The sequence below is a fragment of the Sebastes umbrosus genome, chromosome 18 (genome assembly GCF_015220745.1).
Source record: "Sebastes umbrosus isolate fSebUmb1 chromosome 18, fSebUmb1.pri, whole genome shotgun sequence".
Classification (NCBI taxonomy): Eukaryota; Metazoa; Chordata; class Actinopteri; order Perciformes; family Sebastidae; genus Sebastes; species Sebastes umbrosus.
The window spans coordinates 3,345,558-3,360,129 of record NC_051286.1 but is presented as its reverse complement, the minus strand read 5'-3'; the positions used below and the strand labels follow the sequence as shown (position 1 = coordinate 3,360,129).

The 14,572-nt window shown below is 39.4% G+C and overlaps 1 protein-coding gene across 5 annotated transcripts in view; it reads left to right on the top strand.

The window, feature by feature from the left end:
* Window positions 1-3,782: 3,782 nt before the first annotated feature.
* The window catches only part of LOC119476536 (pleckstrin homology domain-containing family G member 3), a 30,536-nt gene continuing 19,746 nt past the window's right edge, over window positions 3,783-14,572 (top strand). For 3 of the 5 annotated variants that reach the window (XM_037749901.1, XM_037749902.1, XM_037749900.1), the window contains exon 1: window positions 12,514-12,801. In XM_037749901.1, the coding sequence (XP_037605829.1) occupies window positions 12,639-12,801 (163 nt within the window). In that variant the 5' untranslated portion in view covers window positions 12,514-12,638. Of the gene's footprint in view, window positions 3,896-6,638; window positions 6,699-12,513; window positions 12,802-14,572 lie in introns of those variants that run through there. The other 2 variants (XM_037749903.1, XM_037749904.1) reach the window with 2 other exon arrangements.

Genomic DNA, 14,572 nt, shown 5'->3' with positions numbered 1-14,572 from the left:
GACATTTCAACCCTAACCCATCTCCATGACAACCGAGGAATGCCATGAGCTGTGGCTGAAAGCTGCAGAAACACCAAACCCACCGTGAGATGGAAATTAAATCATAAAAGTGATGAGCTGCAGGTCATAATGACCTCCACAGTTTTTAACATGAGTTATAATAAAAATATTATAAATCAATTATTGCTGCAGAGGGAATATATTTGACTTTTTGTTGTTATGTTCAGTATTTAATATTTACACTATTTTAATTTATTTTAATTAATTTAACCTTTATTTAAACTGAAAATCTCTTCAGATAGACCTGGACTAAGACAGCCCACAAAGATTCAAGATGCAAGATTCATTTTATTTATTGTCATTTCACTGAGTATTTGCATACAAAATATTGTTTCTCCCAGCTCCCGTCAGTGCATTAAAAAGGATAGAATAAATAAGTATTGAAATTAACAATACCTAAAAAAAAAAAAAAATAAGTAAACGTTTCAGACACAATTTCACCCAATTTGCAGTCGTGTTTATCAGCAGAGAAAAGTGCATTTATGCCCATAGTAAAGTGCTGTTTGCATCACTGTTCCACCAGTTACACTCCAAATATTTATAAAACTCAACAAATAAAACCATCAAACCAGCTCACGTAAACATAAAGCAGCTGCACTTCTTCATTTTATGGAGTTTTAACATGTTAACTTGTTAATTTACATGATTTTGTTTCAAGCAGACTAGATCATTAAGATGCAGGATGCTCTGCAGATTTGTGTGTTCTGTGTGGACTTTAAATGTTCAAGGATTTATTTTTCATATGCTCAACAGTCTAGACTCCTGGAAGATCAACAGATCACCAAAACTGGAGGAACCAGGTTTCCAGAGGCCTTCGCTCCTCCTCCTCCTCAGTCAGGTTGAAACTTGTCTCTGACCTTCAGACTGTTTCTGTTCACAGACTCTGATTCAAACTGTTTAAACCTCCAACAGTTTCAGTCTGTTTCTTCTTTTCTCTCTTTAAACTCATTCTGTTGTTTTTCTGAGTCTCATAGTTCAGTTTTCTTAATGTCCAGCAGAGGGAGAAACTGATATATTAATATAACCTCTAATCATCACACTGATTGTATATTATATATATATATGTACAATACCAACTTAACTGTATAATAATTTGTGCAATACTCTGTCATTAATACTGCAGTTATACTGTACATTTCTAGAAATATTCTTATTTAAATCTTATTTATACCATTCTGGCATTTATATTTAACACACTTAACAGGTCCCACTTCTCAGCATTTTCTATTTACTTATTTGCACTGTGGTTATATATTGCACGTTTTAATGCAAATATTTTTACATATTTCTTATAGTCTCATTTTCTTATTTTTTTTTTTTTCTCTTCATATACTGTGTTATACATTGTAGCATTATGTACATAATTGACATGTTATATACTCCTTTATGTCTATTTTCTTACATTTCTTTCTGATTCTGATATGTTAACATTTCATTTTATTCTGAAATCCTGAGAGCAGCAGTTCATGGCATCCTGCCGTAAAATGTGCTCATTTTATTTATTTTATTGCACATTTAATACAATAATTAAATAATAACAATTTGACTTGAGTACATTTTATGTTTTTAACATCAAGATAGAAAAAATAATTTACACACACTGATATCACCACATTAAATATGACATTTTCCTCTTTGGTATTTTTATGTGTTAAAACTTTATTAACAAAACTAAATTACAATTAATGTAATTTAGTGCAATAATACAATAAATAAATACAAATACAATAAATATTAGAAAGGGGAATGTATAAATTAACAAATATAATATTCAAAAATGATACAATAAATAAATACAAATACAATGAATATTAAAAAGGGGGAATAAATAAATAAATAAATAAATTTAATTTTGGAAAACGATACAATAAATAAATACAAATATAATAAATATTGAAAAGGGGGAATAAATAAATATAATTTTAAATAAATTATACAATAAATAAATACAAATACAATAAATATTAAAAAAGGAGGACTAAATAAATAAACAAATGTAATTTTCAAAAATTATACAATAAATAAATACAAATACAATAAATTCCATCAAAGTAAAACCTCAAAACACAACAAAGAAATTACAATATCACAGAGTATTTCCACTATGTGGTATTAGTACATTTACTGCAGGATTTTAACTTGTAACAGAGTAATTACACTCTGTGATATTAGTATTTTTACTACTTGTTCTGGATGAGGCAGTGCAGCTGATGGTGTCTGTAAGGTGTTCTTGGAGAACCCTCTGCTGGTTCTCAGTGGAACCTTCAGTGTCTCCTCTACAGTCATGCTGTTAAATGAGGCGCAGGCGCAGAGGGTCGGACAGACAGACAGACAGACAGACAGACAGACAGACAGACAGACAGACAGACAGACAGACAGATCTAATGAGAGCTGATGTTCCAGCTAGTGATGGGAATTACGGCTCTTTTTAGTGATCCAGATCTTTTGGCTCAGCTCACCAAGAAGAGCCGGCTCTTTCGGCTCCCAAACGGCTCTTTGTTTTACGACTTCTGCCTTTTATAATTCAGCCAAATTTAGTGCAGTTTTGACCTTAATGATTAGTATATGTGCACATATATAACTTAAATTATTCAATATAATTATACTAAACCTTATAATTTCCAGAATAGCATCATTTTACATGCTGCTTCGTTTCCGACTGTCACTCATCTTGTCTGCTATTCGCGCACCGCACTCCTCTCTCTCTTTCTCTCCTCCTCTTCCTCCTGCTCTATACCTGTAGACCGTCAGCGCGCCGCGCACCCCCGCCCCTCCCTGCTTGATGGTATGATCCTTGTCTGTCATCACCTGATTGGTAGTGATGTTACGTGTTGTGCCGAGGCTTCGGAGCGTGTGTCGAGTAATCCAGGAAGTTTTCCACGATGCACGTATCGAGGCTTGTATCATTTTAGACCAATGACGTCATTGATGACATCCAAAGCCTCGCTGCCTGGCCATACCGCTGATTGGTTCAGGAAGTGGTTCAGATCTTCACTGGTTAAACCAATGCCACTTTCCAGAAGTGACACAGAACACTAATATTACCCCTCCTGCCATTATTATATTATATTACACTACACTACAATACAATTATTGACCAAAGGATTGGTTTACACACATAAGATGCATTACTCACAAAACAATTACAGTTTATTATACATGTATGTTATATAATCATAATATACTTACTAGAAAATAGACATTATATTATATATTATATAGATATAAATGGATTACATGGTAATATATATTTTTTTCATTGTTTATTGTCATTCCCAACAGCCTTTACTGGCGCAAAATACAGTATATCACAGATCACATGGTAAAGATCATATCTGCCTGTTTTACACTCTTTGACCACCAGGTGGTTTCCTGAGCACATGAAGCCTCGAGAAATTAACCCTTTTCCGAACCAATTTGCTGGAAAGCTTCAATGCTTCATGAAGCTTCAGCTCGCCATCACTACTGATTGGTCGTACGGACGTCATTAACACAACATTCAGTCACAGTCAGTGCATGGAGTGCCCGTGGCGCGGAGAAGATCATCCTGTCATTCTGTCTTGAATTAATAAAAAAAGAAAAGAAAAGAAAAAAAACTAAAAAAAACGGCTCTCGGTCGGGAGCCGGCTCTTAGCGTTCACCTAAAAGAGTCGGCTCTTTGAACCGGCTCTTTGAGTCGGCTCTTTGAACCGGCTCTTTGAGTCGGCTCTTTGAACCGGCTCGTACGCAACCGACACATCCCTAGTTCCAGCTGCAGACTGACTTCAGACTGGATGAACTGATGGAACCGGACAGAAGCTCCAACACAAGTTCTATTAAATTAAAGCTGACAGAGGTGAGTCCAAACTCCACTGTTAATGTTCATGTTTAACATCAACGTGTTTGTTCTCTAGAAGACTTCCAGTGTGAGAGATGTTTAAAGGTGTGAAGGATCTACACGGAAGTGTCTGTGTGATCTGCTGCAGTTTACTCTGCAAACACGGAAAACATCCAAAAAGTTCAACCAACCATGCTGTCGGGTTTTCTTCTACTGGGAACCGACTTTAACTTAACATAAATTATAGTTTTACAAAGTCACATCATGTTAAAGTAGCTTGTAGGTGGGGTTGCTGATGCACATTCAGAACTCCGTTAAGAAATCTTGACATTTAAGGATTATGTGCTTTTCTGAAGAAATACTCACTTCTTATATCTTAAAGTATGTTTCCTAGGAGTAACATTGAGTTGATCTTTAATTCGGCTTTGATATGATACACAAGAGAGTTTCGTATATTTCAACTTTCTCAACCAAAACACGCCCTAGCAGCGGCAGCGAGCCAGCGAGCCAGCGCTGAGATACGGTGGGACAAGTCTGAACTCTTCAGAGCTTTCATCAGATTTAAGAGCTGCTGGCTTAGGTTTATAGCGCCGAAGTGAAGAGTGGATTTAACAGATTCAGAAAAGCCACGGAGACGTGTTGGTGATGTTTGTACCTGTTCCCAAAAGCAGAAGAGCTTTGAATTAAGCTTTTTCCAAACGGAGATTCGTATGAGAATTTAAAGGCTGAACTAGATTAAAAAAAAAAAAATCTGGCTGCATGTTCAGAGCAGTTAAACAATAAAATAAACATAAAACAGGAACATAATAAAAACATGTTTATACAGTAATCACATTAATAATTAACTATATAATAAAAGGAGGAAGTGTCTGTTGTACATTAACGTGTTTCCATGGTAACCAGGTCAGATCCCTATAACCTGATCAGGGCTCTGACAGTCTGCATGCTCAGACACCTGGGCGTTCACACCTTCAGGGAGAACACACCTGTGGTTACCACGGCAACCAGACCCGAACTAATGGACAGGCCATAAAAGAGAGTATTAATTAACTTAATACTGCCTCTTCCACTGCAGCACACCTGAGCAGACACGTGAACCTCAGGTTAATGAGACGTTAGTGAGACGTTAGTGAGATGCTAGTGAGACGTTAGTGAGATGCTAGTGAGACGTTAGTGAGACGTTAATGAGATACTAGTGAGATGCTAGTGAGATGCTAGTTAATGAGATGTTAATGAGACGTTAGTGGGACCTTAGTGAGACATTAGTTAATGAGATATTAATGAAATGTTAGTGAGACGTTAGTTAATGAGACGTTAGTGAGACATTTGTTGGACGTTAATGAGACCTTAGTGAGACGTTAGTTAATGAGACGTTAGTGAGACGTTGATGGGACGTTAGTTTGTGAGACATTAATGACACGTTAGTGAGACATTAGTGAGACATAAGTTAATGAGACGTTAGTGAGACATTAGTGAGACATTAGTGAGACATAAGTTAATGAGACGTTAGTGAGACATTAGTTAATGAGACATTAGTTAATGAGACATTAGTTAATGAGACATTAGTGAGACGTTAGTGAGACATTAGTTAATGAGACATTAGTGAGACGTTAGTGAGACATTAGTTAATGAGACATTAGTGAGACGTTAGTGAGACATTAGTGAGACGTTAGTAAGACACCAGAGTGTGTCTGTGCTGCAGAGATAAACATCACTTCCTGTTGTCTCTGCGAGGCGGTCCGGTCGGTCTGGTTCTTCGGTCCTCTCAGAGGGGGTTGTTTCTGTTTTGCCATCATCCCCCGTCAGACAGCTGACTCAGGTGTCATCACCTGACTGTCAACAGAAACCGAAGCCAGTAAAGAGAACTAACTTCATAAACCAAACCAGATCAGATGAAACAAAAGGAAGTGAAACACCAAGTTAAAGTGAAAAGTGACTCATCAGTTCAGCTTTTAAACTTCTCATTAACCGTTTTATAGTCGGAGAACAAGAAGAGGAATAAAACACACACGCACGCTTTCTGACTGTGTGTTATACGGTGAAGGTCATCAGGCAGTGATGCGTTCAGGGACCCTGCAGCTGCTTCGTCAGCACATTCAGCTGCTCTAGATATCATATCTTTATTAGAGAATGGATATTAGATCTGTACACTTTAATAAATCAGCTCTGGAAGGTCAACTTCACCGTTTAAATCTGCAGTCAGTGAACGCCTCAGAGGATAACACAAATGGACGTTATGTTTCGATCATAATAAGAGACAGAGAGTAGAGGTCATCAGGTCACCAGACCGGTAATACGTCATCCAGAGGGCTTTCATGACCACGCCCCATGTCTCAAACATGTCTCCAAACTTCTACTTTAAACAAACCGGTAATAGTGATAACTCTATGGCCAAGAGTGATGAACTAAAACAGCTTTAATTTGATAGTTATGATATTTGTAATATTAATGACTTGATAAGACATCATGATGTTTGGTAAAGGTCTACAACAACTATGAACATGATGAGGTGTTTTGGGGGCGGAGCGTTAAGTGGAGGCAGAATAATTCTCTGAACACTTTAGTTAACGCTGGCTAGCAAGTTGTGTTTGCTTGTTTTATTTTTAACAATGGCTGCTAGTGTTAGCCTCCAGTCTTTCCTTTGTTTTGCCTCCAGCTAACACCGTGACGTCATCATGACGTCGACACAAAAAGGGTCTATACAGCCCACAGACATGTCCTCCTTCAGGTCCTCATGTCACCTCTCTGTGTGTGTGTTAAGGTGACGGTGTGATGCCTGAAGGATCTCACAGCTCCTCCCTTGACGTCCCCATGGATGAAGGTAAGAAGCTCTTCTTCGTCATGTTTCACACACATTTTTAAAACTGTCTTTGAACACATCACTCTGGTTGTCGTGGTAACAGAGACTGCTTCTCTGAGATCGATCACAGAGATGCCCTCACTTCACACCAAAGTCTACCAGAATAACTAGTGATTTCTCTTTCTGTAATATTTTGGTGAATATATAAACTTTCAACCACATGAATTCTCGTAGACTTCAGTTGTTTTTATAATTCCTCCTGTTGAAAACAACAGAACGTTTTTACATTGTCATTGGGACACATTGATTAAACTGTTCAGTCAGTCTATACGCTGATGACACACGTGTCTTTGTTTGTAATATACTATAAACCAAAACCTACACTCTTGGTAGTAGTGCTGCCGTCGGCTAGTCACAGATCAGTCCTTGTTGTTGTCTGTGTTGATGAGTGATGTCGGTGGTGGAGGGAACCGGCAGCTCTCACGTCAATAACACCAGAAACACAGAGGACAATAGAGGCATCTGTCTCTCTGAGCTGTAGACACTTTGTGTTAGCGGTGACGTCACACTGTTGTTTCCTGTCTCTCTGTCTCAGTTATTACAACCAGCAGCCGCTCCGGAGCTTTTGATCATATCTCATGATCTTCCTCAGCAGAAACGTAGATATATAAATTTCCATTTTAAAGGTAATGATTATTTTCATCATCGATGAATCTGTTGATTATTTCACTCAGTCGACATATTCCAAATATTTCTAGTTTGATATCACTAAAGACAAATAAATCTGAATTATCTAAATAGTTATAGTAAATAGTATATTTATTATAGAGCACATTTAAAAACAACAAAAGTTTAATATATAGGAAGGCTATATATATATATATATATATATATATATATATACAGTATAAATATATATATATATATATATATACTGTGTGTATATATATATATTTCCCAAAGCTTCTGACTTGTGCTGCGTCTTCTTGTTGATATAAATATTCCTCTTGCCTCTCGCTCCTCTAATCTTTTATAAAACATCTTTTCTTTTGTATTCTGAGTATTTTGATGAGTATTTGTCTCATTTTAAGGAGGTTTATGGTTATTGATATGGTGATAGTTGATTGGTTGTTACAGCCTGTGGCTTGAGTATAAATACGTATTACTATTTACAGTCAGTGCTGATCTCTGGTGGTGTTTCTGGGTTTCTCATGTGAAACATGTTCGTGATAGAAGTCGTAGAAGGAGAGAAGAGATGTTTAGTTTAATGTGAGCTGCAGAGTACCAGGGTTATATCAGCGTTGACAGACACGCTTCATACATCAATATTTGATCTGGATTGTTTGTCTGTGATGAGGATGATGAGGAGGAGGAGGAGGAGGAGGATGAGGAGGAGCTGATGTCACTGAGTCAACACACATGTAGCTCCAACTATTACTGTCATCATCAAACCAGTGACCAGTCCAGCAGGTGGCGCGTTGTTCCCTCTGCCACTCACACTGAAGCTAATTGGATTAAGCCCCGCCCCCCTCCATTCAGAGCTGCAGGTAGACAACAACACACTCAGACCTGAGCAGACTCAGACCTGAACAGACCTGATGAGTCCCAGTTCCAGTCGGACCCTCGTTTCTTTCTGTCTCTTTGCTCTGCAGACGCTCTGTTTAAGGTAGGTTGGGATTTTAGAGCTTCTACACTAACATCTTGTTTTTACTTAGAGCAGAAAGTCAGCTGGTGATGTTAATCACAACTAAACTATCAGAGACAAAGATCTGCTGACTGTAACTGAGACATGATTCAGCTCATTTTAGCAGTGATGTTGATATTGATCCGTCTCTTCTGTCGGACTTGTAGTCTGATCGATGTGAGGCAGAACTGTGATGGAAGTGTGTTGCTTTCTTTGTGTGGAGAAACAATATATAATAATAATATTAATAATTGAATATGTCTGCAGAACAACCAATCAGAGGGCTTCATACAGCGAGGTAGACACACAGCGGCAAACGATGACCGTAAACTTAAATTCAGTGTTTTTTGTTAGGGGTCTGGTTGGTGGTCTCCCTGCTGATCCGGAGTCACACAATGTTCTTAATGTCACAGCTCCGGATGGAGGAATCTCCATAGCAACGGCCCCCGAGGCTCATGGGTAGTGAAGTATTTGGAGTCAGAGATGTAATTGACTTTTGCTGTGTTATATAAGAGAGGTGATGTCACTCTGCTGACATCATTACCACAACAACAACAGAGTTGATACTGGTGTAAACTGGTGCATACTGATGTATACTGGTGTATACTGGTGTATACTGGTTTATACTGGGGTATATTGGTGCATACTGGTGCATACTAGTGTATATTGGTGCATACTGGTGCATACTGGTGTATACTGGGGTATATTGGTGCATACTGGTGCATACTAGTGTATATTGGTGCATACTGGTGCATACTGGTGTATATTGGTGTATACTGGTGTATACTGGGGTATATTTTTGCATATTTGTGCATACTGGTGTATATTGGTGCATATTGGTGCTCATGGTGCATACTGGTGCATACGGGTGTATATTGGTGCATACGGTCGTACACTGGTGCATAAGGGTGCATACTTGTGCATACGGATGCATATGGGTGTATACTGGTGCATACTGATGCATATGGGTGTATACGGGTGCATACTGGTGTATACGGGTGTATACTGGTGCATACTCGTGTGTACGGGTGTATACAGGTGTAAACTGGTACATACTGGTGCATACTGGTGCATATTGTTGCATACTGTTGTATATTGGTGCATACTGGTGCATACGGGTGCATACTGGTGCATGCTAGTGCATAATGGTGCATACTGGTGCTTACTGGTGCATATTGGTGCATACAGGTGCATACTGGTGCATACTGGTGCGTATGGGTGTATACTGGGGTATACTGGTGCATACTGGTGTATACTAGTGCATACTGGTGCATACTAGTGCATAATGGTGTATACTGGTGCATACTGGTGTATACTGGTGCATACTGGTGCGTACGGGTGCATACTAGTGCATAATGGTGTATACTGGTGCATACTGTTGTATACTGGGCTATATTGGTGTATACTGGTGCATACTGGTTTATGGTGGTGCTATCCTGGTCTATATTGGTCTAGCATGCCTGATGATTCATATGCTCTCTCTTTCAGCTCTGTTTGGGGGGAATATCTATATATTATATCTATCATATATCTATGTATTATACCTATATATGAAGTCATAACATCATAATATGATCCTGTTTGGTGTTGGAGATGAGAGCAGCTGATTGGTTGTAATGAGTGTAATCTCTGCTGATTCTCTTCTCTCTCTGTGCTGCTGGATTAAACTAATCCTCATTACTACAGATTAGAAACACACACACACACACACACACACACACTTCACTCTGATGACTACACAATAATTTCAAATTAAAACAATTTAGTTTTTATTTTCAGAATTTATAAACAAAACTTGTTTTGACTTGTAATGAATGAATGTCAAATAATGATAACGGAGCTGACGGGAGAGCTAGCGACGGACTTGGAGAAGTTAGAGGAAGTATACACGTGGGACTATGTCCGGTTTTCAAAATAAAGTGTTAACAAAGGGAACTGTACATACAAAATACATATATGGAAACAAGATTGATTGGATTATATTCACCAGAAGTGTAAAACATTACATGTCCCTTATAAATTAAAAAGAAAAGAAGAAATGCGGCGGAGAGAGGCCGAAGCTGCATTTGTGTTGAGGTTATGACCGGCGCAATGCATCCTGGTACATGTAGGCACAGCTGGCACCTCCCCACGAGCAGAACTCATCTGAATCAATATAACAGCTCTGAACATTTACCATCAACACTGACTGGACATCCACATATAAGGTGGAGAATGTTCCCTTTAACAACAGGAAGTGTGGGCCTGAGGATCCAGCAAGCTGATTGGTGGATTCAGTGACTGTGTGTGTACTGAAGGCGTCCTGGTCAGGTGACGTCCGTGAGCCGCTGGGAAACGAGGGGTTAATCCTACCAACAGCGAGGCATTTGAGGCACGCAGGAACTCTGATAACCCTCCCCCTCAGAGAGGAGGAACGTCTGTTTACCTGATAACACATCAGTCAGACAGGAAGTGATGCGTCTCTTCAGGAATGTTTCTACCTGTCTGTAGCCGTGAGTCACCTCAGAGAAACAGATCTGAGGTCAGCGGAGAGAACAACGTGTTTCATCTGAGAAATATTAAAACCATCAATCTGTGTCCTCTGCCCAGGGGATTTTCTGAGATCACAATGCAGAACTACAATTAGAAATCTGCCGTTTGAACGCAGAGAGGATCACAGAGCAGCGGACATGTTTATGTTTCAGAGGTGTTTCTATTTTTTTGTCCACCCTCGTCGATGAAAGCTGTCCCAACATGAATGAGTCCCGTTGCATCCTGATGACACGTCGTGGTTATAGAGCTCCGTTGTGTCTCAGAACAGTCAGAACATTATGCTGCCTCATGACTCCGCCCCTCTGAGACGCTCTGAGACACAAACAAACCCCCCCCCCCTCAGATCAGCTGATCACTGCTTCATCAGTCTGAGTTTACTGGATTCATTTATATACTTATAGTTCAAACAGACATTAATAATATTTATTATCAGATACAATAACTCGTCTGTCCTTATTTTCAGATTGACTGATTTATTTGCTGTCGGAGGGTCGGCTTGATAAACTCTCTCTAAACGCTCTCTAAACGCTCTACTGGTCCATTTAGATGCTTTCTATTCACTTTATTCACTCACTTCACCTTATTTACATTAAAAGTACTCTTCTTCTTCTTCTTCTTCTTCTCCTCTATCCTTCTTCTACTTCTTTGTCATCTTTTCTTCTTCTTCTTCTTCTCTATCATCTCTTCTTCTCCTTTTGCTCTGTCATCTCTTCTTCTTTTTCTTCTTCTCCTCTGTCCTTCTTCTTCTTCGTCTTCTCTGTCATCCACTTGTAATCATCTTCGTCTGCTTCTCTGTCTTCTTCTTCTTCTTCTTCTCCTCCTCTGTCCTTCTTCTTCTTCTCCTCCTCCTCTGTCGTGGTGCACACGCTGTTGGTGCAGAGTTCAAAGCGTCCTGTAGGTCAGACAGGAAGTGAGTCAGTTGAAGGTCGGCGCTTTGCAGGATCTCACATCAAAGCTTGTTTATCAAACCACAGCTGTGATGGGAACCATGCATGATGGGAGTTGTGACATTTGTACATTTTACACATATTTATATATTTGTATCCGTCCTATAATCCTGATTTTTAACAGCAGTCTATTAGTACAACCTGAGGAGCTTCATTATTATATTTAATGTTATTATAAGTGCATTTGACTACATGTTAGTTGTGTATGTGATGAATACAGTATTCAGATCCTCTGCTGCAGGCGTCTGATTCTGGATCAGTTTGGGATGAATTCAGTAACCATGGCGATGTGTTTAAGCCTTGATTCAGGCTCTTCTTCATAGCAGCAGCAGCTGAGGCTCATGGGCATTGTAGTATTTAGAGATGTGTAAATATTCCAGAGGTTTTAATGTTTTTATGACCTTTCCTTATAACAACTTTAAGAACTCTCCTCCTCCTCCTCATTTTCTTCCTCTTCCTCCTCCTCCTCCTCCTCCTTCTCCTTCCTCCTCCTTGTCCTCCTCTGCTTCCTCCTCTTCCTCCTCTTCCTCCTCCTCCTGTTCTTTTCCTGTTTCCTCTCCTTCCTTTAATAACTCCTCCTCTGTGTGTTGTCCCTCCTTTTCCTCCCTCTACTCCAGTTTTATCTCCCCCTCCTCTTGTCTGTGGAGTTAAAGGAGGTGTGTTCATGTATGTCACTTCACTCTGTGGAGCCTTCAGGTGTCTTTTAAAGCTGCAGAAAAACTCAATGTTTTCAGTCTTCTCTCTGTAACGTCTGAGAAGAAGTTGTGTAGTCTGTGTTGAGGGATCATATCTGAGCTGATGGGCTATCAGAGGAGCATGTGGAGGAGTCTGGCCGGAGGAGGAGGAGGAGGAGGAGGTGCTGTGGTGAGGTGTTCATGTTCAGAGGAGGAGGTGAAGATCTCCTTCAGGCGGGTCGGAGAGGAGCGGCGGCTCAGACCAGTGTTTGTTCGCCGCTGGTTCGGTGAGTCGCTGCAGAGCGTCGGCGGAGGTTTTCATTTATTTCTTTAGCCTCATTGTAACAGTGGTAAAGCTGCATTATAAGAATATCTTTTAAGCTTTTTAATGAATATACATATTTTGTTTTATACCGTCTTCTATATTTACAGTGTTTCTGTAACGTTATGAAACTAACTGTGGTGTTTTTATGAGTTCATGAGGACGGAGAACTCGCTGTAATCTCGCAGCAGAGGTCAAAGTTCACGTGTGTGTTTGAATGTAAACGCTCAGCTGTGACTGGTCCACGCGCTCTCATGGTATCACGTTTGAGTGGCTGGAGTCCATAAACTGCTTTCCTGCTGGGTCAGTGAACGCCCCGCTGACTTCACACTGGCAGGAAGCCAAACAGCTAACGGACACAATGTGTGTGTGTGTGTGTGTAGTTTGAAATTGTTTTCATTCAAACACTCCCAGACTCTCTCGTGGTCGCTGGTTTGACTGGAGGAGAACCAGAGTTTATGTTTCCTGCTGCTTCAGTCAGACACAGAGACACTGAACTCTTCACACTAAATGTAAATCTGTGTTAACGCTGCATTCAGGCCACATAGACAGAACGGGAAAATCACAGGTAGTCACACCTGATCAATGAGATACATTAGCTGTTTTTATAGCCACCTTTTTATAATGAGTTTTTTTTTATTGTTATTACTCAAGGTCAGTGGTAGAGAGGCGCATCGTATGGCAAGCCTTTTTAATATTTAATAGCTAGACAGGATATTCATTAGAGATATCTGCAACATCATTTTGCAATTTGCTTTTTCAGATGTGAAGGCTTGATGAGCAACGTCGTGCACACCAACTCTGACTAGTCATAATGAGGTTTGAGATATCTGTAACTGTTATTTAGGACAGTCAGAACTGAATTACAGATATCTCTAACTGTCGTTTTAACTAGTCAGAATGATGTTATAGATAACTGGAATAAGAATTCTGATTAGTCAAAACATAATTGTGGATATCTCTAATGTTAATTCCGGATAGTAAAGCTTAGCTATTAAAGGTCCCATATTGGAAAAAGTGAGATTTTCATGTCTTTTATATTATAAAGCAGGTTTAAGTGCTTTATAAATACTGTTAAACTATCAAAATGCTCAATAAACGGAGAAACACACACAGCCCGTATTTAGAAATTGTGAGTTTGAAACAAGCCGTTAGGATTTCTGTACATTTGTGATGTCACAAATATACAATATTTAGACCATTACACGTCTTTAAACATAAACATGTCCCAGTTTATTTCCTGTTGCAGTGTATGTAAATAACATCAACTGACAGGAAGTAAACATGTACCCAAGCTGTTGCAACTAGCACCGCAATTCTGTTGCAATTCCGTTGAAATGCACTAAAACAGAGCGTTTCAGACAGAATGAGAAAAATAAAGTTTTTATTTCAACATTACAGCATGTAAACATGTTCTAGTAGAAACACAGAATACAAGTATGAACCTGAAAATGAGCACGATATGGGACCTTTAAATGTTAAAACAGCTCGCCATAGCCGGATGGCAATAGAGCTACACCACATCTACACACATCTCAGCGCATACCTCCCGAAGTCGGGCTTTGCTCGATGCACCGAAAATCCGTCGTAGCGCGGCGTCAGTTAATGGAAATAACGTGTTTCAGAGCGCAGTGGTGGCGTCGTCACGTTGTGTCTTCAGTGAGTGAGAGACGGAGAGAGAAATGGAGAATACTAAGAGAAAGAAATACTCAAGCAGGAGCAAAAGATTAATAAAG